Below are 26941 nucleotides of genomic sequence, written 5' to 3'. Positions count from 1 at the left end.
AAGCAGGATGTGCTGAGTCCAGAAAGAAAATGAAGTTCATCTTTATAACACTTCAATTATAGTATCTAATACTGCTGTTAAGGTGAACAGTAATCCACTCACTTTCAAATTACACAAGTTCTCAGTGACAACTCCACTGCCAATAAATTGATATTCCATCAAATAAGAATTTTTAACATGGCACTGGTATGATTAAACTAAATTATTAAGCAGTCTCATCACTGAGGTACAGGCAGCGCTGGATTACTCCAATTAAACTGGGTTTTATGATCTCTCCAAAAAAGACAACTGCAACCCTGTCTTACCATAGCTAACTAAAATAGTCTATAGGAGTTCTAAACATTAGCCTTTCCTTGTAAAATGACAGCTTGCTTCAGAAGCCTAGAAAGCCCAATAGCAGTTAATTTTTTTTAAACCCTTGATGGGTTTTAAAAAACATTGGCTTTTAACCTATACTTCTGTTATTTTTGATAATAGATCACAATAACACTTTGGCATTCTTCCACCAATTTAACCAAAACCAATTTTCAAGGCTCCAAAGCCAAAGAGAACTTCCAGATGCTTCCTCCATTTGTAAAATGGAAGACAGTAATAACTAAAATGCTGTTCAGAAATCTTATCAAAACTCTCAAATTTCTGGTAAAGCTACAGGTCCAGTAACAGCCACCCTACGGTAGAACTGATTGATGCATAAACCTGCTACTTCTGGTGAAGTACACCATTAAATGAATCCTCAGTCACATGCCAGGGGGATGTATCACTAAAATTGAAAGTGCTGTACATTGTTTAAGCTGCATGGTGCTGATGATCTCAGAAAATTAATCACTCTAACACCGTCCTTGTAAGTTATGTACATTTCCATTATAGGAAAAAATTTACAATTAAAAATATTTTAGGAACCAGTGTTTAAATCATGTCAATCTACAAAATGTCCCAATAAGATACTTCTATGTATTAAGTTTGGTACTTCCAAATTCCATTCACAATTTCCATGCTAAACGAGGGGTTTTTTTATAATTTCATGGTTACTGCACAATCACCGAATGCCCAGAATCAATTATGGAAGAGCAAGACAAATATGCCAATTCAGGAAAAACGTTATTTAGAGAAATTAGAGAACACAGACAAGCACTCTGCACACTGAGCTTGTTTTTAAGTGGCCACCAGAACTCTTCACTCCAAAAGCAATGCTTCTTTTCTTCTGACAGGTTGTGGACAGCATTTCAGCTGCACAGCTCTTGTAAAAATTCTGCAGCTGTACATTCAACATGTAGCTGTTCACAGTATTTCAATGATTAAAGTGGCACTGGACATTAACTCGATGCCGCAAGTGCACCATTCGAGACATTTACGGATCACTCACCACAGTGAAGGTGTACTTAAAAGACAGCATAGGCCTCAGTGCTGCAGCACCTAAACAAAAATGACGTTCTCTACCTGTGCACACACAGTACACTGTTGTGGTGGGAAGTTCTCTACCTGGACTTCTAAAGCACTTTTTCTCCTGCTAGGCACAGTAATCTTGAAAATAGTAGGTCTCTCTAATTTCTGAGACTCTGATCTTAAGCTTTAACTAGATACAAAGACAGCCCGAAAAATTCACGGTGATTTACAGTCTTAAGCATGTATGTGGTTTATCTACCATTAGTTTTCTTCTCACCTTGTATAACTATAGCTTCCTGAAGCTTCAATTTTGACTATATAACTAGCCAAAAAACTGAGACTATTTCTGATTATATATAGTTTTATCAGGAAACAAAGCAGCAGATGGACAGCAGAAAACATAAAGAACAAGCTATGACAAAGGCACTGAAACACTGTTTAAAATTATACAAATTACTTGAGAACAAAGGGGAAAAAAAATTAAAATGTCACTCCCAAAACACTCAATTCGCCCTCCTCACTGGACCTAAGTCACTAAATTTGAAGTTACAAAAATACATTGTTGCTTTATTCTAGTGTCACCTTGTACATTTTAGTGAAATTCAACTCTCCAATACTGTACAAGGAGTGAAATACACTAGAATCAGACTCACAGAAAAATTTATGATTTAAAGGACTTCAGGAGGTCCTTGATCTAATTCCACACTCAAAGCAGAACCAATCTCAAAGCTAAATTCAACTTCAGTATTATCTGAGGATTGCCAGAGACTTGCTCAGTTATATTTTGAATATCTCTAGTAACAGAAATTCCACAACCTCTCTGGACACCCACCCTGGTCCAGTGTTAGACCACCCTCACGATGAAAAACTTTCTCCTACTGCGTAACCAGAATTTTCCTTGATCTAACTTGTGTTCGCTGTCCTTTGCTGTTTTCCTACACACCTCAGAGAAGTGTGTCACCATCTTCTTCAGAAACATAATCTAGGTTTGAAGGGACCAGAGGATTTTATCAACTGCAACCTGTAGCTCAAGCAGAGCTACCTCCAACTTGCTCAGAAGCACCTCATCATAGAAAAACTAAGGTATCAGTTAGCTAAATAAATCTTATTTATGCACCTGAAGAAGTAAATTGATTTACGACTACAATCAGGTTGCCAAGAGACCACTTGCACAAAAAACCTAGCCTACAATTCCTGTAACAGAAATGGGAGGAAAAGATTTTCTGAGTCACCCCATGTAAGTAGAAAAAATTCCTTCCATTCAATGTTAGAGAAGCAAAGAATAAAAAACAGTGCCTTCACTCACAAAATTTCAGAGCTAAGGTGAGAACAGTAGCCTAAACCTGGGTCAGTAACAAAAACTTCAATACTCAGGCAACTGGTATGACTGCCACAGCAAGACTTCCAGTGGCAACATGCGCTAGAACAGCATTTCAATCTTACATTCCAGGTTCCCCATTAAGGCATCTATTCCCTAATAAGGCATATAAACTGCATATACAAGTTGCAGGTTACAGAACAAAGCTACAGTACAAAAAACATCTAAGCTGAAAACTGATAGTAACAGGTAAAAAAAAATTAATTTTATTTTCCATGTAAATTCTGCCTACAGAGGCAAAAATCACAATGAAATAGAGACAAAAAAATAAGAACCAGTATAAGTTAAAGAGACTTCAGATTTTTAATGAACTCACATCCATCAATGAGACTGGAAGAACAAGAATGACAAGGTAGCTTTCTCCTTTTACCCTTTGCAAGCACATTATGAAATAGTATTATTTCAAATAACTGAGTATGAAGCTTTTTTTCTCTGTCAATCAAGAATAAATGATCAGGTCATTAAGTGACCCAAGGTTAGAAACAGATCAAAAGAAACAAACTAACACTTAGAATTCTTATCTCATATTAATGCTACATCTATTTTGATTTAAAAGAAACTTCCTTGAAGGAGTCAGGGCCATCTGCTAATAGGAATTTGCCAACTGTTTTAAAAATACAAACAAAACAATGACTGTAGAATGACTTGTAAATAGTGTTTGTATTTAGCTATCCATAGCCAGCATGGTCAAATAAACATGTAATATCTTACACACACTACCTGATGAGATCATTTTCACATTTTGAAGTTTCTATAAGAGAAATTTGAACTTCAGGTCAATTATAGCCTAACTCACGTGACTGCTCAAGTATGGCAGGGAAAGAAAAAAACTGTTAGCAGTTATAGTTGCCAGCATAATGGGCACTCGATCCAGCAGCTGCCTGAAGCGAGCCCAGGAAGAGCTTGCGAGGGGAGTGAGGTACATGCAGCTGGCTCAGGACAGTTAAGAGAAGGCAAAGAAGTGATCGTGAACCTTACAGGGAAAGGAAAAGATCCTTTAACTTAATTCAGTAGTCAAGACAGTTATCAGGGATCTGGAGACCCAAACACTACTTGATTTGGAAGACTTCAACCTTGGTCTCTCATTTTCGGCAAGAATATGTGTGTGTCTGCTTTTTCACAAATTCCATCCCAAAAAACCCCACCTTTCTGTTTCCAGACACTCCCCCATCAGTACTTAAAAGATTCCTAGGACAGAGGTTGGCACAGAGCAGGCTACATGAACTATTTTAACAATCTAGGATTTGGCAATGCAATTTAAATCACTTAGGTCAGGAAAAAGGAGTGCTCAACTATATTTTTAAATCTGGGCCTTACAATGTCTTACCTTCTCTCTCCACAGTCTTATAAACTGTGCCTAATAACAATATCCTTAACTACAAAGCATTTAATGTAAAGGTGCTAGGCAAAAAGGCACACAGAGCAGCTGTCAAAAGAGAAAAATCTCCAATTCATTTCAGTGGCTGAACATGAATCAAACATGAAGCAAATGATTTAGATGTCACTTTCAATTGCACATAGTAACATCTAATATCAAGCACAATAATTTCAAGCACAATACTTACTAGTGGCTGGAGGCATTCTCACAATTACATGAAATACCTAGCAGAACAACCAACAACATAAGTGAACCATCCAAAACAAAGATGGAGACTGATTTTATATCCCTTCATAATCTTCAACTGAACTCATATATTGTTCAAAAACTGTGAAGGCAGTCGATACCATCAGTTACTCCTGACAAGCTATGTTTCTCATATAGTGTTTTCCTGTTAGTTTTAAAAGTGGAAGTCTTTAATTCTAAGACTTACTCAGCCTGTTTAAAGATAATTATGGAAACTAATTCCTTTAATAGGTTGAATCCTCTCAATTCAATAGGGAATATTGTGCAGATGATAATACAAATAGATTTATGAGAGAAAAACGTAACAATGGAATACTAATATTGGGTGGATTACTTATAACGTGCAAGATTCTAAAGTTGTTTCATCAAAATTGGTGTGCTCATCTCAAAGGAGAACTGCCCTTGCTACTTCCTTTATCTCCACTGCAACTGTCTGCCATCATGTGACATCATAGTTTCTTGACTGCCTGTCTAATCCCAGTCCGCAAGCAGAAAAGCATGGATCCATAAGAAATGAGATATAGTGCTGGAGTACTCTCAAGTTTCTTAAGTGACCATGCTCAAAACATTGTTTTCCTCAACTGCAAAAGAGACCCCTTACATTCTAAATGGAAGTGTATGATGTGTATCTCATACTGAGTTCTGCTGAAAGATGAGAAGATAAAAAACTCCCCCCTGCCTCAAGTGATGCCTTAGAAAAAAAAATAAAAAAAGGGTTGCTTTAGCAAAATACATGTTCCTCTTTACAACTCTACCTCAACCCTCTTAAGATGTCATCTTCCAAGGATATTACCTGTTAGCTCTACAGGACCTTTATACAAACCTAGGAAGTTGTGAAGAATATAAAGCATTCAGTCTAGACAGCCCACTACTGAGTCACTTGAATAGCAGGTGGTATCTAACTGTGGAACTGCAAGAATCTGCACACTGAAAATGTCTGAGAAAGACAAGGACTACTGCAAGACCATAAAGAGGAACATGAGGCCATGTAAGAGGTTAGTACTATGGGACAGATACATGATGGTTTTGGATAAGCTTCAAAGACTAAAAATTAGCCCTCCACATACCTGAAATGTTTCCACTGAAAACTTAAGTTCATTTCTATTTCTCACTGCTAGCTGGATTTTAAATTATTTTAAAATTAAAAAAAAAAAAAAAATTCACGCTGATCCTCAAATTAGGCACAGCAGAAAAAATGAACAATTTAATCCAAAGAAAATTCACATAGGACTACAAAAATTTAATATAAAATGTGATTAAGAAACAGGCTTTCAGGAACTGATGCTTCCAAGTAAGAACACAAACACAGAGATTTAAAGCCTCTAGAGACAAAACCTGTTACACTGAGTATGAATTTATGTTATTGGTCTAAATGATTCTCCCTTGATCGTTACAATCTAGTTCTATAACCTCTGAAAAATCATCATATTCCTTATTCTGTATTCTAACCTAAGAGGAAACATCACCTAGCAACAGAGAAACTAAGTTCTTGTAATTCGTTTGTAAGGGTAGTTAATGGAATTGATAGTGTGAGTAGGAAATTTTTATATAGTTCCAGTATCAAATAAAAGTTCTTTATTCTCACATACACTTGGATACACAACAGATGTTGAGAAAATTATGCTAGCTGGTTTGGATGATTTGGGTCAAAGATAACTCCTGTGGCTGTGAGACAGCCACAGCATTTCAGTATTCATGACACATCTGTGTGCCTTTGCTGCCTTCAGGAATGACAGCCCATATATTGCAATCCAGTTCTGTGGCTATCAAATTTAAATGGTCTATATCTCACATTTTCCTCATCTACAGGTCAGACAGATATATACTTCTTCCATTAAACGTACAGCACTTTTTATCAGTGTTTCTCAACAACTGCAGCTTAAGCATCTGTTCAGAATGTCTGGATTGGTGGGATTTCCCAGTCTGTGTGCCTGCACATAAGAGCACGTAACTGTACTGAGAGGTAGGGAAAACAGATCTGCCCTATCCTCTCAGACAAATGTTGGACTGAAACAGGCACAGACATTGTTCGCAAATACCAGGTCTATTGAGACACACTGAAAAAGGAGGCAAGACTTTTCAGAGGAAGTAATGTATTTTTTAAACATGATTTGAAAAGCCTCAGGCCCTTCCAAATTTCTAAATAAGCATGTGATATTGTTAAGTAGATGGAAACTGAACTGCTTCCCTTAGCGGGGAGGGTGGAAAGCAGAAAGGAGGAAGGGACAGAAGCTAAGCCTGGAATAAGAAGATCATTTTAAATTATTTCATTACAAACTCACTGAAATATGTCATAGGACAAGAATAAAACCCTGTGTATGGTTTTGTGTCAGAGTTGAAGTGGACAGCTATTTGGGTAAGGATCCTAGACTGCCTAGGATAATTGCAATTCCTCCTACTTAAATGAATTTCTTCTATTTAAATGAGTTAAACTGTTTTTAATAGTTAAGTTGAAGATACAGGTGACCCTACTAACAAGAGCATGTTAATATTTTTAAAAGTATGATGGAAGAGAAGTAAACTTTCACTAATGAGATAGAAAAGTATAGTTGCCTTTCTCAGTCACAAAGGACTGTAATTTGGTTGACATTTCATGTGAAAATTGTTTCATATAAAATGGTCATATCTGCATTTTTAACGTTACTACTTCTGAAGCAACTGCACTGCTAGAGGATATGAGTGACTTATACTGTTAATACCTACTTCATTTCAATTTTGAAGATTTTCTTTTTGACTTCTGTCATAGAAACAGTTATTAGAATAACTGAAACAAAACCCTCAGACTTACAAACCTGATGGCTACTGTCCCTGCTGAATACATAAAGGAGGTACACTTAAATTCTTCCAAGTTGTTACATCTTACTAAGCCAGCCAATAGTTTTAGGTAGTTTGTCTAAATATAACTTGTTTAAAATTTTAAGTCAAATAATGGAGATGCCATCACAACAAACATTTTCAATTCAGTAATCTAACAAACATTTTTAATTAAGTCACCTAACAAGACAGTTGGCAAAATTCCTGGTAAAACAGAGCTCATCTAGACTTTGTGAATATGAACATAGGCATAATTAAGGAAACAATCTAACCTGCAAACTGTAATCACATTGCCATCACTTGCAGTGCTGTATTTTAAATTTAAGATAAACAAAATAACAAGAGTGCTTAGCTTCTTACATATTCTTATCTCTTGACTGCTTGGGTTCTAAGAAAAAGTTCTAAATTAATTTTTCCTGCAGTTGGCATCCTTAAGAAACCTTTACCATGCAGAGCCTCTGGTTCACACTGCAGCCTTTTGCAGGTCTTTTGAGACCTCTTTAGCCTCAGTTGTTTGAAATCAGTCAACTGTCAAAATTTACTGGGTAAGACAGTCAGCATGACTGTTTAAACCCCATTTCTTTAGCAAATGTAAAGAAAACCAGTACAGTATTCTGCCACTCATATGTTGAGAAGAATAAGAAGAGACCACCAATTCTAAAAGTCTGATTTTGCAGAGCTCTTGTACTCTATGAATTAGAATCCATAAAACAACTGCAGCAATTTGAGAGTCAAAGTTATCTCCTCCAGAGATTATGTTCTTGCTATTCCTTCTCTTCCTCTATTGGATAGGATAAGGAACCACAAAACAGATGGAATGGCCCCTCACCTATCTCAGTTCACAGTCCCAAGCACAAATTTAAGCCATAATTTCTCAATTATGTTAAGCATGTGTGCAGTCCTTTCAGGACTGAAAGAAAATACTGCAGTTAGCCAGACAATCAGCAGGGACATGATGAACAGTTCTTGTTTAACATATTACTGCATTTCAGTTCTTTCATTTTTGAGACAGCACAGTTTGAACTATGCCTTGCTTGTGGCTCAAAAATCATTTGGAAAATAAACACAATTTATATTCTCAATAAAGGGCTAGGAAACAGAGGGGAAGGTGTTTGCCCCTTTCATCCAATGACATATATTAGATGGATTCACTGTGACACAATGCAAACCCTTGCTCACTATTAAAAGATAATAAACTGACCTCGTGCATGCACTTCTGACAACAGCTGCAGTTGCAACTATAATCTTAGGAGATATGTAACTAGAGTAGATACAAAAAGTTACTGTACATAGATCTTCATGACTGTATCTCTCCAAAGCAAAATTTTCTTTTCTTCTTCTGTTTATTACAGATAATAATTTTAATCCAACTCAAGACTTACACCTATTGAAGAAACTGCTTTGTCTCCTTTGCTCGACTGTCACAGTCCAGGGGGCAGAGATGGAACACCGTGTCTGGAAAGCCCATGCCAGGCTAGAATACGAACAGGAACTCCCTTTCACTGGCACAGAGGCAAACCCTGAGAATGAAGACAGAAAGGTGTTTACATACAGGACATTTTCTTCTTTAAAACAACATTTCCTGCAAATATACCTACCAGATGAAAAATATTTACTCATACAGCTTAATTTCCAAAGTCAATCAGACTTGAACCTTTTGTCTTGAAGTATGAAGCAAGTTGCAGAAGGCGGGGGGGATACTGCATTACAAAATGTCACAAAGAGAAGGCGGCTAGAAGGCTTCTAACATATTGCTGATAGATTGAGAATGTGTCCTCAAAAAGTAGAAATATAGTCCTAGGAGCAAAATGTGCAATAATGTTCCTGGACACAATCAGAAGTGATAAATAAATAATTATAAAACACTGTATGTGCTATGAAGACCAAATCTGAAATCAGCTTGATAATCCTGCCCCATATTGTCATCAATGATCTGTTTGATGGGGCAGAGTGTACTCTCAGCAAGTTTGCCGATGATACAAAAGCGGGAGGAGTGGTTGATACACCAGAGGGTCATGATGCCATCCAGAGGGACCCTGACAGACTGGAGAAACAGGCTAACAGGAACCTCACAAAGTTCAACAAAGGCAAGTGCAAAGCTCCCCCACCTGGGGAGGAACCATCAGCACCAATACATCTTTACAGAACGGGTTATTAGGCAGTGGAATGGATTGCCCAGGGAGGTGGTAGAGTCCCCATCCCTGGAGGTGTTTAAGAGTAGGGTCAACATAGCGCTGAGAGATATGGTGTAGATGGGAAGTGGCAGTGTTAGGTTAATGGTTGGACTAGATTATCTTCAAGGTCCTTTCCAACCTAGTTGATTCTGTGATTCTGTGATCCTGGGGGCCGAGCAGCTGGAATGCAGCTTGGTAGAAAAAGGCTTGGGGGATCCTGGTGGCCACCAAGTTGACCATGAGCCAGCAACGTGCCCTTGCAGCAAAAAAGCATCCTGGGCTGCATTAGGAGGACTGTTGCCCGTGGGTTGAGGGAGGTGATCCTTCCCCTCTACTCAGCACTGGTGAGACACACCTGGAACACTGTGTCCTGTTCTGGGCTCCCCAGCACAAGAGAGACATGGACATACTGGAGAACTGGACATTAGGAAAAGGTTCTTCACTGAAAGGGTGGTCAGTCACTGGAACAGGCTCCACACAGAAGTGGTCACGGCACCAAGCCTGTCAGAGTTCAAGGAGTGTCTGGACGATGCTCTTAGTCCTATGATTTAGTTTTAGGTAGTCCTGTGAGGAGCAAGGATTTGGGCTCAATGATCCTATGGGTCCCTTCCACCTTCAGATATTCTATGATTCTGTAAGAAAGTCCAGCAAAGGGTCACAAAAATGATTAAGGGATTGGAGCATTTCTCATAAGAGGGGAGTCTGAGAGAGCTGGGACCATTCAGCCTGGAGAAAAGCAGGCTCAGGAGGAATCTTACCTATGTAAATATAAATATCTGAAGGGATGGGACAAGACACAATACGGGCATAAATGTAAAAAACACAAAATTCCACCCAAACATAAGAAAACATCTTTTTTTACTCTCAGCTGAATATGGTCCTGGGTAATCTAGTTGACCCTTCTCTGAGCAGGGAAGGTGAACCAGATGATCTCCAGAGGCTTCCAACCTCAACTATTCTGTGACTCTGCAAATTCATGAACGTGACCTACTCTGGCATCCTGAAAGGAGAATGCACCTCCAGAAGTACCTTCCCCATGGCCCTCTAGATTTGATTATTACAAAGCTAGCCAATTACACATGCTCTTATCTCCAGAAAGATTGCTTCAATATAGCATGGTGGTACATTTTCTGCCAGGTGGTTCAGCTAATGCAGAAAGGTTGCTATTCTATAAGCCAAGGGGAGCATGTTATAACAGCTACGGCTCAGGTGCTTATCTACAACAATAAAATGAAGACATACTCCAATTTATTGACCAGCACAGAGGGGTGGTTCTTCAGAAGTAAGGAATATGTATTTTTCCTACTTACATAATCAATCAATCCAAACAGCGTGCATCTTGAACAAATTAAAAAGGGCTATACTGTCTTGAAATCAATTATTCAACATATTGTTCAGAAAATGACAACAAAATTAAAAAAAAAATTAAAAACTACTTCTTTCTAAACTACATTTAAATTCAATCTTTTCAGCTAGATTTTAAAAACAGAAAATAACATGACTTTTGTCATGTTCTATTACCAATAAAACAACAATCCATTTTTTGAAGTCAGGACAATAGCTCCTTCTAGACAAATAAGTTCAGTTAACTGGGGTAATGTAGCAGGAAGTTCTAAAAAATTCCTTTCGAACTAGTCTTAAAATGTAAATTTATCATCATTTATTCCTATGAAAAGAAAGTTGACAATAAAACTCCATTATGAAAATTTTGATAAAAACTATTAATTTCCACAAAATAAAAAGCAACCTAGAAACAAAAAAGCAAAAAATAGGAATAGAAGATTTTTAAATATCTGGTTAAACTCACAGAGAATGCAGAACATATCACCAAGTCATGGTATGAGACACATACAAACAATGTGCTAGTCACTACTCAAAACACTTCCTTTCAAACTGTTACTGAACTAGCAGTTACTCCTAATACGAACTACACAATGTCAGTGATAACTCAATAAGTACTCACAATTTTTGAGCTGTTTTGTGTTTTTAATATGCATTTAATGACAAACTGTTAATCTACAAAATTAAAATAACAGTTCATCTGAGAATAGTTTTCACAAAAATTACGTTAGTTATTAATCTATTTTTTGGAATGGCATGCAATTAAAGAAATTGTTTTTTAAAAAATAACATCACATATCTACAACTAAATTAAAATTGCACTATGCGGCAGTATTTATTATTTCCCTTGTTGCACCCTTTAATTGCCTATAGCTGGAAAGTGCTTCAAAATAACTTGCAAAATCTAATCCCATCTTCTTCACACACTTGCAAATTTTGTCATACCTCAAACATGACTTGAAATGGCACACTTTTCCCCACTTCACATACTTCCTCTTGGCCTATAAATGATCTTTTCACATATGTGAGCACATATACTGATAACTTCCTTGAACAAGCTTCTTGACTTAATAACTCCTAGTTCTTAACACTTTTTTGAGAATAATGACAAGAAAAAGTCTGGAAATTTATGAACAGATACACTGGTTCAGGCTAGTGGCCTAAGTAGCTAAGTATTTTGTCTCCAGTGAGCGAATACATACAATACTGTCTTCCTTTGTATTTGCTCAGTCTCTGACTACTTTCAGTACAGGTGATTTCCTCAGAACCATGTAGATATCTTGCATCCACAACACGGCTTGGTAAGGAGTTCCACACATCTACTACTCACCACATAATGAACCAGATGGTTTTTATTACTACTATTTTCTGTCTTTTATTAGATCCATGGCCTAGTTGTCAGATTGGAAGAGAAAGTCAATTCCTATCCACTCCACATGGGATCTAGCAGACTTTGCTCATACTTCCCCAGGGAGCCTTTTCCAGGTTGAGAAGTCCCAGGCTACTCAGCTGTTGCTATGGTATTTCTGGTGATCCTTCTCCCCTTTGTATCAGCCTCTTCCAGTTGTGATTTAGTCTTTTGGATATGAAGGTATTTAGAACTTCATCATTTTCTATTTATCTACACTGTAATTCAGTCACCATTTTATTGCCCATTCACTCAATCTTCAATAACTCTCCAGTCAATCTTTCTTTTCTACTTTAAATAACTTAGTACCACTACCAAAATTAATTACCTTGCTGCTCAACACCTTTTCCAGTGAGTTTATGAACATATTGAGTACAGTTGTTTATGGAACCCCACTGGTGATCTTCCTCTGACGAAGGAGCTCCCATACTCCTCCCTACCTGTCAGCGAATTATTTAAACACACTCCTCTCATATCCCATATCTGCTGAACTTCTTCAAAGTCTGCAGTGAGGAACTCTGCTAAAAGCTATCTGAAAATCATGCATGCAGTGCATTAACTGGATCACTGTTATCCAACTGAGTCTCCCAGAAACCCAACCCAAGGTCTACGAGATTTGTAAGGCTGAATTCTTCATTACTAAAGGCATGCATAATCATCTTATTGACATTTATTCTGCAAGCTTTTTTTAAGATTGGTGCCACATTTACCACCTTCCACTCTACAGGTACCAAAGCAATTTCAAAGCGAAGGTTACACACTCTTACTAGTAATTCATCTTTTTCATCCTGGAGTTCTCCTAGAATTCTTTAGTGAATAGTTTCTGATCCTGCTAACAATCATCCTGTAGATTTGGCCCATAACCTTTCACAATTATTTTAATTTCAGAAATAGCCACTAAATCTCACCACCATCCCACCAAGGGGTACCATATGGAAATCTCCCATTTCTTTTTCCAGTGAACAATAATGCGAAGAATTAATTTAGCTTCCCTGCCTTGCCATCTCTGAGTGCTCCTCTTACCTCCTGCTTGTTACACTGGCTCTACATTCACTTTGAGTTATCTATTGGAGCAATACTTTATTAGCTAAAATGAGATAAATAACTGACCAATGTTCAGAACATCGAAAACAACATCACTAATTGTCTGGGCCAGGCTCAATCATACATTAAAACATTACAGTGAGAAAGTCATTGCTTTGTTTGAATTGGTCATCTGCACTTCTAGCAGCAGAGGTGATGGTTTCTTTCACAGCTCTGTAATACAAAAGCATATTCTAAATTCTCTGCCTAAGAAACAAAATTTGGAAAACAAAACATAAGAGGATTAGTTTACTTCATTATCAAAAATATTTGCAATGCAATTTGCTTTTGGTTGTTTTACTCCTGCTTTAATTAGCAAAAAAATTCCAGATTCTCAATACCATCTCCTTCTGAAATTATGATGGAAATCTATAAAAAGGCAATAAAGTCAGGACAAAATGACAACAGTAAGAAGAATCAAGAGACAGTGGAATCAGATGAATCACTGCTGCAGAAATAAAATTCTGACAGAATGGCTAGGGCATGGAAGAGGAGAAAAAGTCAAATGTCAGAAAAAGAAGCAGCCAAATAAACACTAGTGTGATACAAAAAGGTCAGAAGACCTTCAAGAGATCTCAAGAAGTCTGGTGATCCAAAGTTATTTTAAACAAGTACTACAACATCCAACCACTATAATTCATAACAGAAGTTGTTAAAGCCCAGGGTGAGATACTGGCTTCACTGAAAGCAGTGACAAACCTATTTTCTTTAAGGATTCAATCTTTTTTAAAGTGAGTGATTTATACTTTTAAGACTGGTAGTGAGAGAATACTAGTTCTGAGATGGCAATCAAAATTATATGTCTAGGAATGCTCATGGGCTATGTTGACCACATTCTCGACAATGGGAGATGAGACTGTTTTGGACTCTGAATTGCAGCAGGACAAAAGAGGAGGAAGACTTGGCAAAAAAAACCCCAAACCCATATGATTCCTGCAGTGTGAAACACTGACTATTGGTATTTAATAAAGCATACCCACGCACTTCTGTACACATAACTGCTACCAAGGGAATAGACACTTTGAAAAGAGAGCAAAGAATAAAAATATTTATGGAATGCAAACAGTTTGAAATGTCATATCTCAATAAAACAGAATTTTGACATGTAAGTATGCACAGTTAATGCACCATATCTCCATTCTCTATACATTCTCCAAACATCTGTGATGGGATTTTTATTTAAAAATCTAAAATGCTTCTTACAATAAGGTATTCAAAACTGAATCACTTGTAAAAGCAAGACAGGTCATGAATGCTGCACTAGTGTCTTGCCACCAGCAAAAGACACATCAACAAAGCAGAAAAAAGAAAAAAAGCATGCTTACTATATTTAATTTTATGTTAGCGCAGAGCGTGACTTGACTCCTCAGTGACACTTAACTTCCCTGCTATAAACATTACAATTAAAACGCTGCACTGACTTTTAAGTGCTGTCCTTCGCTGACTAAATACAAAATTTTATCCAAGTATAAATATACATCTATTCAGCACTAAAAACTCACTTAACGAAACCACTACATAACCATTTCATTATTTTCACAAGATGCAACAGAAGAATGAATCTCAAGATAGGTGGAAAAGTAAACCTAATGGTTTAACAGTCTTATTTCTGCAAACTTTAAATCCCTAACAGTTTTCTTTCTAACACTCACCCTAGTTCATATACAACTCTACTACTTTACTGTACCTATTTCATTACAACTTTCCTAACCTTTATTTCTGTTACATACTGGTTTAACATGCCACCTTTAGGAGATTTATGCACTGGGTGCAGCATCTGTCACCACGCACAATGCCCAAAATTGGCATGCATTGCCATTTGCTTGCTGTATCACCTGACATTCTGAAAGACAGCAAGCATGCTGAACATTGACATATTTACAAGTGAATGCTGTGTTCAGCAAGCTTCAGTGCTAATTTTTGTTTTTTAAAACAATTGGCAACAATTTAATAATCCCGTCTACTGCAATTACTTTCCACAAGAATTAAATACAGAAAACTGTTCTTACTCTGTTCTGTACCTGAGTGAAAGAAAGGCTGCATGAATTTGGTTTCAGCAGTGAGAACTGCACTGTAAAAAAACTTTAAAAAAGAGCCATGAAGACGCTTATTTTGTAGTTGTGATTAGAAGTTTGGAAAAATTGCCCGAGTATAGTTCCAGACATACACATGGGAGGCTCTAGGGCTGAAATAATCACATTCTCAAAAGGTTTGTGTACAAGAAAACAGAGATGTTCTGATTAAATTCCAAATTGCAGTTCTGAAGGTATCAAACACTATTAACTTAGCCTCTAATGGGTAATGAAGTTGGGATTTTTTTTGTTTAACATTTTGCTTGCTGCTTTTTATTCAAATGAAAATGTTATGCACAGAAATAACACATTCATAGAAACAAATGCAACAGGGAAGACACTTCAGAATCATTACTGGTTTTTTCATACCATCTTGTAAGCGCTCAAGAAAGACTCATGTAGTAATGACATCTTTGCACTGATACAATCTGCTTTTTAAAAACCCTCCAGCTACCTTGGAAAAATTTGGATGTGAAGAGCTTAATTTCTCAAACTAAAAACTATGCATTTAAAAATCACAGCACGTGGAAAGGGTCATTATCTACCCAAGCTAAGCATGGAACACAAAGCTAATCAAATCAGAAGCAGTTAAGAGGGTCACACCTGAAAAGACACAGATTATTTTAATAAATTATTCAGGAGCAGTTGCAGCCTTTTACTTTTCTTGGTCTACTTATAAGAAATTTTCTTTTTTTTTTTTTTTTTTTTAGGATATACTCTGTGATTGTACAGTGATTCCCTCCACCAATGAAACACCATTGGCCTGCTTTCAAACCTCCCTGAATGCTCTGCTGTTTGGCTACACAGTGGGCATCACTTCATTACAGGTTGCCCTGAGGAAGAAAAGAGACCAGAAATTCATTAACTGCTTAGATTTTTTTTTTTTTTGGGGGGGGGGGGGGGCAGTTTTAGAGGACTGTAGAAGCTAAAAAAACTAGAGAACTTTATTTTGCCTTTGAAGGTGAGGGAGAAGGAACAGTCATCCTCTGCTGAAGGCAAAAAACATGTCCAGCTTCCACGCATTTTAATACTAAGCTTGAGTATACTTTTAACAATGTAATTTGGCCTTTCTTCCCACCTCAGTCACCAGCTTTCCCTGGAGAATACACAGGCGTTAATGTAGTTCATTATGACTTTTGCCTAGAACTTAAGCACATACAAGCTACCTAGGCTGTATAAACGATTCTGAGACAGGTTCATCAGTATTTATTAGCAGGGTGCATAGCTAACTGTATACAATGACTCTAACGATGAAAGTCACTTTGGAGGAAGAGTAAAAACAACAGACAGAAAGACGTAACATGCATCCCAAGGCAGTCTCCAGTGCAGATGACTTTCTCCCATAAGAACTTCCTATAGTACGTACATCTTTTCATCAGGACCATTGAAGGCTCCTCACTGGACACATGCAGGCTGGTTGGCTGTTAAGCACTATGAAGGCATGTCATGGCATCCCCTAATGAATCTAAAGCCTACAGCCCAGAGGAAAACAAAGGGAAGAGAACCAGCTCCTGCCAGTTGCTACCCACCAAACACTACTGGGATTCACAGCTGCAAGGTCAGAAGCACAACAGCATGAGAACAAGGGGAAAATACTGCCCCAAAGGCTCTGCAACAGTGCCAGGGCAGCATGGGTTAAAGGGGACAGAGCTGCTGAAAGGCAGGTGGTGGAGCTGCAAATGGAGGGCACTTAGCAATACTAAGGTAAGGTTAGTGCCATGGGCTAAGGTACCCATGGCACTGCAATAACTACACCTGTATCACCTTAAGTTTGTGTGAAACCTCAGTAGTATCCACTGCTTAAAAACACTGTATAATGAAAAGACTTTTAATTTTCTAAGAAGCATGCAAGTAAAAAAAACCCCACATCTACATCAAAATTAACTACATAATTCAGAAAATGCCACCCAGCAGAAGTCTTCAGTTATACATTTCTCATATAGAGTCTTCAGTCATATATTTCTCATATAGCCAGTCAATTTTGCCAACTTTCTAACCATAACTTTTGGAGGACAGATAAAGAGTCAACTCTGATCCTTAGTGGAAAAAAATGTACATGTTCTCCATTCCTCCTAAGTATACTTTAAGCTCTGCCAGGAAAAATAATACATTAAAGGTTTGAAAATTGACTGCAGAGGATTAAAAACCATAAAGAAATGGCTACTGAAGAATTAGAGCAGTCTAGAAAACAAACTTGGATTCCTATCAATTAAAAATGTTCACGAAGACATAAGAGGAGAAAGGTAGAAATAAGGGGAAGAAAACAGTATTTGAATTAAAAAGCAAACCACCTCACTCCATTATCTTAAGGCATATATTACTGCCCAAGTTACTGTGATGGGACAAATAAGTTTCCAAAGGCACAGCTGGCCTGCCCCAAACTCTGTGATGATGAGCAAGATCTGCATGCCTAAACCCCATTTATGATCTGAAGTACATGTTTAATGCAGGTGAAGAAAGAAATACAGAAACTGCTTAGTGACAACAACAACCTTGTCCACCGATGACCATGCAAGTGTAAAGCTAGTTATTTCACAAGGTACTTACCACACTTCCCATCCTGGAGAAGAATAACACATGCAAGAGCAACTAGGTTTACACTACCTAACATTTGTTTAGAATGTCCCACTAGCATTGTTTAGATATAAAACAGAATTCATATCTAGCTCTTGTAGGGCCCAGAGCAATCGAACAGACAAGGGAATGTATGCAGCTGTGGTGTGTTCTGATCCATGCACACACAGAGCAGCTCCCACTTCTCTACATGGTGTTGTTGAGTCAATCGTTAGCCATTTAATATTGTGCCACAGTAACCATTAAGTATCACAGATGGAGCCGAGTCCAACAATCAGCAAAGCACTTTTTCCACACTGGAGTTAATACAATGGAGGGAAAAATCAATGCAAGGGTTTATAAAACACAAACACACGTGCGTATAGACACCCACATACGGCTGCCTCTGAAGCACCGGCACACTCTTGACCTCCCTCTGTCCCCCAGCAGCCCTGTGGGTGTAACCTCGGGGCAGGCAGGCAGCAGTCTGCTCTTACCAGGTCACGCCCCAGACCTACGGGACCGAGGCAGAGTCACAGCAAACCCCCCTCCGTGCTTACATGCACACACATGTGCGCATAAACCCCCCTCAGGGCCCTGCCTCCCTTGGCGACTGCCTGGACCGGCCCGTTGGCACAGGAGAAGGGCCCGCGAGCGATTACTGCCTCCCCTCCCCGAGGCGGTGACCCCGGTACCATGCGCTCCCCCGTCACCTCACCTCGCCACGCCACTCGGAAGGCGCCATAGGCGCACGCCCGGCCGATTGCCGCCGCCATACTGACCCCTTCCCCCGCTCCCGGCTATCGTGCTTAGCTGCCCGGCGGACTGCCTGATGAGAAAGCGAAAGCAGCGAGAGAACGGCTCGGGGGAAAACTAGGCCGGAGCGGCGAAAACCAATGGCTGACACTTCGCTGAAGCCCTAATGAGAGACTTCCACCGCCCCGGCCCCTCCCCGCCAGCAGCTGCACGGTTAAGGATCCAACAGGCAAGCGCCCGAACAGCCCCACAACAGATGCCCGTCGCAGGACCCCAACAGTCGCCGAGGCCCTGCCCGACGTTGGCGTGGGACTGCCCCCCACCCCGGGGCGGGGCCAGGCGGCGGCGGTCCGCTCCCCGCCCTCGGTAGCGGGACCGCCGCTGGCACCGGGGCGGCCTCGGCGTGAGGGGGTTGAAGTGACTAGCCGCCCGCTGGTACCTCGGCGTTCCCTGCCCTCGCAGCTGCCGCTGCCCCCAGCTGTGGGGGTGGGCTGTGGATGCAGCTGGGGCTGGTGCTTGGATCTGCCCAAATCGGAGCTCGCATGAACACCAGGGCTGCCTGGAGCTCGTACGGCTTTCCTAGGAGCTGTGAGCTCTCTTCCGGGGATTCCATCCCGCCTTCCCCCACCCGAGGTGCAGCGGGCTGTGCAGAGCTCCCGGTGGGTGGGGGCTCGGGCAGGTGAGGTGTCTCCTCACAGACAGCCTTTTCCTAGTGGCTCTGCATTGCCGGGCGGAGTGGCAGCCAAGGCACGCTTGCTGTTCCGTGAATGCTGATGCTGCTGGCGCATTCCATCCAAAGGGGCAGGTGGGCTCCAGCAGACGCTGTTTCCTGTGCAGATGGACTTCGTGGCCTAGAAGGCTCCCCTGTGCCCGACAATAATGCTCTCAAACAGCTTGCAGTCTCCCCGCAGCTCTGTTACTGCCCTGAACTGCAGCAGCTTAAGCACCCAATGCAAGTGTAGCAACAAGACCTGGCCATTCAGCAAGCTGCACACACCTTGTACCCGCTGGTGCAGTCCCCTTGGGATAGGAACCATCTCCTACTCTCCTGCACGGTGCCTACCACTGTGGCTGTGAAGCATTATTATGGCAAGAATGAAAATGTAGAATGCTAGGGGATGAATTCTTGATGTTTCAGAACAGTTTTTGAGGCAGGGAAAATTTTGCTGAAAATGATTCACAGCAGCATTTTTCCCCTTTTATTTTTCTCCTTCCTGTGCAGCAAAGCCAGTGGATTTGTTGGTCTGACTGCCCTTTTCTGCAGTACAGGCATTTTCATATACTGCATTACCATTCTTCTTCCTGATGTGCTAGTTCCAGTGTTAAAAAGACTACAGTAATAACAAATAGCTTAATTTGCATTAGTGAGCAGAAGCACACAACCTGCAATGTGTTCAGTATTTGTCATACATTCGACGTGTAACACAGTGATTGCATTGTACCTTATGGAACAAAAATAGACCGAGAAGCTGTAAAGAATTTCCTGCAGTGTGCTGACAGATCAGCTGCTGGCAGAAAATTGATGTAAGACATACTCTTTTAAACGGGATTTTTATCTTGGCTTCAGGCACTTTAAATATGCCCATTCTCACAGCATTAAGATACCACATATTTCAGGACATAACCCTGACAGTGTCAGTAATGATAAAACCAATTAGTCTCATAAATTCCTGTAGATATGTTCACTGCAGTGTTTATTTCCAGCTCTTCCTCTTGGAAGTAGTTGTGTCATGTAGACAATTAAACTCTTTTTTATTTATGCACTGGATGATCTAATGCAAATGCCACTTTGTGTGCATCATTTAGTGGAGAGAAAGAATTTGCCTTGTACAAATCTGTTACATAAAAAAAAAAAATGCAGCAATGAAATGGCTGTTTAGCCATTGTACCTTGTCACACTGCTACAGCTGGTCAATGCCAGCAGTGTAGGGGTGAGTGTGTTTTGTCTTGTGTCAGTGGGAATTGGTTTATGCACTAGCCAGTCTCTCAGTATGCTGCACAGACTACAAAAGAATGGAGAAAAAGTAATATGCAGAACTGAGAGCCAGTTCCTGGAGTTCACTGCTGGTCATTCAGCTTCAAGATCCAACTCAAAGAGCACAAATTTTCTCCTTTGTGAGAACTTTTATTACAATTATTTTCCTCCCACCCCCTCTAAAAATGCACTTACATTTTAACAGAGGACTTTCTAAAAGGCAAAATCATCTTGGAGCAAAACCTTCCAAGTCTGAAAAGTTCTGAATTGTCTCAGAATGGGTTTGGGGGTTTCACTTAGACCTTCTTTAAAAAAATCTGGTTCCATTAGCTCTGGACTGTTATTATCTTACCTGATTGAACCCCAAGTTCTCTCCCTAGAACTGGAAATAGCATGCTAAGTCTCCCCATGTGCCCTGAGCTCCACAGAGACCCAAGTAGTCTGCAAGTCTTTCTGTTAGGGCTGGGGCCTGTCACAAACTGTTTGTAAACAAGAAACTGGTCATCAAGAGGATGTCTCAAACAACTCGAGTGGGAAGCCCTGTGGGGGAGAAGCAGAGCAAGCTCTGTGGAGGTGTGGCGGGGGCCGTTTCTCTCCCTCTCCCTCCTGTTGTTGTCCAGAGACAGAACTTGCCTAACTGAGCAGGTACAAGCCAGAGAAAGTGAGAACCTTCTGGAACAACCTATTGCGCATGCATAAGAAAGACTAGATAAAGGCAACACCCCACGTGTGTCTTTGTTGACCCACCACCTATGGACCAAGCTGTCTACTCTGTGATAACGTGGGATCCAAGGGTGGTGATTCCCCTTTTCCTATCCCCTCCTCCTCTCTTTTCTCTTTCCTCTTTCTGCTCTCTCTATTTCTTTCATATATTCATGTGTATAAGTTTTGTAGGAATTGAATTGTGATTGGTTGATCATTGATGGGTTATTAGGAAAACAGTCTCATCCCAAAGTGCCTTTATTCATTCCTCTGTGTCAAGTTTCCCCAGCAGTAGGGGGGGAGCTCTAGCCGGGTTATTCAGATACCCTGCGGAGGTCACATCCTGGCACCGAAGCGGGACAAGGGGTTACCGCATGTACTGTGGGATTTGCTCTGTTCTCACTGCTGTATTGGTAGATATTTTGCTCTGTTCATTGTTATTACTGTTATTCTTATTGTTATTGTTGTTGTTTGTTGTGTTGCTGTTGCACTGTTGTATTAAACCTCTCCTTATCTCAGCCCTGGGCTTTGTATTTCACTCCCTTTGTGGGGGAGGGGCAGCGGCCGTGGTCTCAGACCTTGGCAGGGACTAAACCACCACACCCTGACAGTTATCAGTTGATTGTTGCCAAATTGTCTCCATTCACTTACTAAAGCGGTCAGTTAATAAATGCACCAGCACAATTGTTCCTCTGATTCATTGTCGTGACTCAGCCACCCTGCGGCTCTGCTGAGCAGAGACAGGCTCTTCTACCAGCACGCACGCTCTCAGGGAATTCGAAAGATTCACCTCACTCGTAACCCACTGCATGGGACAAGACAGGGCCCCAGAAGAGCACCTAGAGCTAGTGCTTGGTTGCTGTGCAAGAAGCTGGTGTGGGTGATGCCATGAGAAGGCAGAGAGAAAGCAGATGATCTGAGCTGCTGCTAGTGATATAGTATAGTTCACATTTGCTAGAAGCCATGGTTATTAATTGTGCTAGTATCTATAGTTACTGCACATATGGGGACGACTATGAGGTTTTGAAGCGTGGTCGAGTGAAACTTTGAAGTGTGGTCAAGATGACCTTGATTAGTGATAAGAAATTAATCAAGGATAGACTTTGATCTCCAAACCCTAGAAAATAAGCAGAACATCCTGGACCATAAAGAGAATGTCTGGGATTGTGTTGAGGATGAGTTATTTGACAAGCTGGCAAAGTGACTATTCATTTAATTAACTTGGCAATGAAACTAACTTTTGAGTGTCCTGAAAGTGAACTACCTTTGTTATAATACTAAAACCCACACTCACAGATCAAAAAGACCCTTGCCCAGGTTAAGAACCTTCCCCTGAGCATGCCTAGTAGTAGAAGCATTATGTAAGCTGTACTGTAATTGGATGTTAATCACTAACCAATTAGTATCTAATAGGTGTGTTTGGAAAAGTTCTAGCCTCTGATTTTTGTGTGTAAGAGAAGCATGAAAACCTGCTGTTGGTGTGCTTGATTTGTGGAGAACTGAGCACCCGGGCCTGAATAAATACAATATCTCTCCCAAGCGTGTTAAGATTGGTTTAGTGCACACCAGGCATGAATCTGCTTTTTGGAAAACAGTAGCACCTGGTTAGCGCCAGCATGGTGCTGTCATGACAGGCAGGAAAGGATGTATGTGTGATGGGGAAAAGGAACCAGAGGGGTGATCAGCCCATAAGGGGGAACAACTGATTGTTAAAACACCATTCTCCCTGTGGTGAAAAGCTAAGGTGGAAAAAGCCCCACTCCACAGGTATCCATCAGGCAGCCTGGTGCTTTTAGTACCCCACTCCACTCCTGCAAAACACATATCTGGTCTGTCTAGCACTGGAATACTTCCAGCAAAGTGATGCTATCAGCTATTTCTTTGCTGTCTCAGGGTAGAGAAAAATCCCATCATATCTGATAACCTACCAGAACTGAAAAAAATTACAGTAAGCTTACTGTCTGGGCATGCTGTCATTTATATTTTGGAGCAAAACTTATTTGCTCCAATTTTTTCACCAGTAATAACTGTTTTACTTGGCAGTAAAATAGATTTGAACCAGTATTAGTCATTGATGTGTGAAGAGTGCTGCCACTGGGAGAGACAGCAATGCAGGCTGATAACGGACCATTCAAAGGCAGGCTGCCTGCTGCAGTGAAGTAGGAATAGTGCACTCTAATGCCAGCAGACAAAAATTTCAGAGGAGATGTGATTTTGATTAGGGTTTCCTTATCTTTGAATAATAGCAAATTCTCAAGCTAGCTCATTTGTTTCAGCAAGACTGACAATTTTTAACAACTGGTAACATAAAACACTGTTTTTTTGCCTGGCTCATTGCCTGTAAATCTCTGCTGTGTAAAGTTACTCCCCAATGTATGCTTTCCCATTGTAAAAGCAATGACAACCAAATGCATTACACTGCTTTGGCTCCTCCTTGGTAGGAACTTCAGATGAGCAAGAACAAACATCTCTAAAGAAGACAAGCTCTGAGACCTAGTGGAGTCAAAAGGACTTCATCCACTTTGGGTCAGCTTCAGCAGGGAAGAAACTGGTGCCTTGAACAGTTTCTGATAAACAAGTTTCCAAAATAGAAGAACTGGCTGTTTGGCATCGGCACTCTGCTGTCCCAGGAAAAATTAGCCATACTTTGCTCCCAGGGCTCAAGGTGAGGTAAGATGGCACAGGCAGTTGTGGGTGGCTTTGTAATGTGAAAGCCTCAGGAGTATTTAGCTCTTTAGCAACTAATGCTAAGCAACGCATTTTAAAAAAGGAGTAGGAAGATCCTTCAGGTGTGTTGGAAACAGCTGTGTGCCAGGGAATGGTAAACTCCCCACCAGGTAGAGGAGATATAAGTTTTTGTACCCTTTTCACCTGCCTGGACTACTGGAAAGTGAGGAACCAGGGAGCTTTCAGCCCAGATGCCCACCTTGATCTCAGGCCTTGGTGGCACATGGAAGAGGTCCTGTTCCCAGCTTCCTTGCTAGAGGCCAAATCAGCCCCGCTCTGCAAACAAAATAGCCAGTTGCCAGTGTTGCCTAGGGAAGGGTTGCCAGGAGAAAGCATAATAGATTCTCCATGGAAACGGTTTTCTTTTGTACATGTTGGGGAAAGGACAAGCACTGTCAAAGATCGTGTTTCAGGAAGGTGTCATTAAAGATGCCAGAGCAAGGCCATCAGCAGTATCCATGAGGGCATACCTGCCAGATCGCTGCGGCTTTTTAGTACCAGAGTGGTTTTAGGTTTTCTGCCAAAATCTCATGTTTCTCCTCAGCCAGTCAGGAGTAACTGTGTCACACCATCTCCCAGGTGGTCACTCTCTTGCTCTGTACCAGCAAAATCAGCTATTCCCTTCGCAAATGCTACCCTTCTGCTCCTGCCTGCAATTTGCATGGTGTTTCATTTCCTCTTCTGCTGTGCCAGTCTGTGGAGGCTGCCATGCTGTAAAACTCCACTATTGCTACAGAAGTGTATCTCTGGGACCAAAGATCAGCTGCCAAGGAGAGTGGCAAAGACAGTGCAGCTCTTTGCTAATCTAGAGATGCTGCACAGCTGCTGAAACCAGACAACTTTCAGTAATCTGAAATTTTAATTGGGTGTTTAATACACCCGCTCACTGAATTGTAATCAGAAACATTCCTGCCCTGGTCAGTATTCTCTGTCTGCCTCTCTGCTTCTCCCCCTCTTTTTTCAGCCCATGGGCCTCACACTTGGCTGATCACTTGTTTTCTTCAACAGCTCTGGGTGCTTGACTTTTCTTTTTATTCGGGCACAAGCAGCAGTTTATGGAGGAGGCAACAAGTGAATCCCAGGTGTCCACATTATCAGGGCTATGCATTGCTTAGTTATAGCAGCTGTAGTGATGCTGCATCTAACAACATTGTGCAATGTGGCACCACATGAAATCCTCGCTTCTTCCCAATACAAAATTATACCAACATATGTATCTGCAATTGCTGCTTGCTCTGCCTGGTTACTCTTCCGCTTTTGATATGTAGGTGGTCAGCACGGGCCTTGCAACTGCTGGTTATGCTAGATTCAAGCAGGGAAATGAGCAGGTGCACTGGCCATTCATAACAGTTAACATGCAATTGCACAGCAGTATTGCTAATGAAGCTGAAAGAAAGGTCATAAACAGACTTGCAGTTCTGAAGGTGCCTAGGTATTTCTGCCACTGCTGTTATAAGTCTTTCAGCAATGACGTTCCTTCATATTTAATTGTGTTGAGATGGTATCTGTGAGTCCCAAAAGCCATGGCCAGGCTCTTAGCAGAGCAATGTGAAACCAGCATGTAGCTGATTGGAAAGGTTAATGTGACTACTGCCGTAATTCCTCTAGTGTTGCTGAAGTACAGTGTTACAAGCTACATATCAATAACCTGCCAAAGTGAAAGCTGGAAATAGATTGAAGCTTTCCTGTAGCCAGCTCCATTAAGGCATACTGAATTCCAGGCAGGACAGAAGATAATTTACATGCCTCTTGAAATAGATGGTTACTGCCAGGCACCTGGTTTGAAGGCTGTGCAATCAGAAAAGGAGTCAATCAGTTATACAGAGCAATAAACATATATGTAAAGCAGGGTCTGGCAGGCCCAGAAGGCTGGTCAAAGATACCTCTCAACCAGGGTAACGTTCATCTGACAGCACTGCTCCATCTTTTCAGGAAACACACATTCCTACTGAGATCTAAGTATTATTGCCACCTGGCATTAAATGGATCGTAGTTGATTTCTGTATGGCAGCAGCCAGATATACAGGAGTAGTAAACAAAGCAACTGCTCAGCTCCACATTATTTATGTGTTCTCCTTCCCATTGCTGGCAGTAACAAACCATGCTCCACCTGCATCACATGGATCATTTGCTAAGCAGAAGGCTGCTGTCTCCAAAAAGCAGCTGCTAGCATTCAGGTGCACAGTGGACTCTGGCTCTGAAGAACTGCTGCTGGACTCCGTAATAGCAGCATGGTTGGGGGACACGGACACTTGCTACGGCAGGGTTAGTGCAGTGACATCCAGGGTCTTAGCACAAATCCATTGACACTACTGTGCTGGCATGAGCAGACTCCAAGAGCAGGAACTTGCAGGGGGTCTGTCACACCAAGCTTCACTACACATGTTCAACGCTTGACTTCCCTGAGAGCTGATGTGAAATGGAGGGTGCAGAGAGAAATCATACAGGCACAGAAGCTGCAGTTAAGCTGGACACTCACATCTGCAGACCTCCTCTTGCAAAGACTGTCTTGCTAGGGACACTGTTACATGGCAGTAGGAAATGAAATAAAGCTGCAAGTTCTTGTTTGCATGCTCAGATCCCTGCCTCTGTCTGGCACATGAATATAAATAACAAAGAACAGAACAGGCAACCTTGATAGTGGTCATCCTGAAAGATACCAATTACCCCAAAGGAAGGCAGAAATTCTGTACAGGACAAAGGCATCAACTACCAGCACTAAATCTACAGGGTCTAAATTGGAATTGCTCCTTTGACTATTTGGGGTCTTTGTTATATTTCTTTAGAAACACTGTACTTAAAGAATCAAGTAATGCAATGTTTGTCGTTGAGTTACCCCATACACATCTTTTATTGATATCGTTTAATGATGCATGCCAGACCAGCAGATTGTTTATTTACCTGGAGTATCTCAATTTTTGCAATGACTCCAGGACCCTCAGGACAGCTTT

At 40.7% G+C, this 26941-nt stretch overlaps 1 protein-coding gene across 1 annotated transcript in view; it reads right to left on the bottom strand.

Moving 5' to 3' along the window:
* The window catches only part of MRPS5 (mitochondrial ribosomal protein S5), a 65894-nt gene extending 47077 nt beyond the window's left edge, over nucleotides 1–18817 (bottom strand). The window contains exons 1-2 of the mRNA XM_074864262.1: nucleotides 18549–18817; nucleotides 8582–8719 (exon numbers count right to left, since the gene is read on the bottom strand). Coding sequence (XP_074720363.1) covers nucleotides 8582–8719; nucleotides 18549–18606 — 196 coding nt within the window. The 5' untranslated portion in view covers nucleotides 18607–18817. The remainder of the gene's footprint in view (nucleotides 1–8581; nucleotides 8720–18548) is intronic.
* Between the last annotated feature and the right edge of the window lie 8124 nt (nucleotides 18818–26941).

The sequence above is a fragment of the Strix uralensis genome, chromosome 3 (genome assembly GCF_047716275.1).
Source record: "Strix uralensis isolate ZFMK-TIS-50842 chromosome 3, bStrUra1, whole genome shotgun sequence".
In the NCBI taxonomy this organism is placed as follows: domain Eukaryota; kingdom Metazoa; phylum Chordata; class Aves; order Strigiformes; family Strigidae; genus Strix; species Strix uralensis.
The sequence above is the reverse complement of the archived record's forward strand: the minus strand, read 5'-3'. Positions and strand labels throughout refer to the sequence as shown.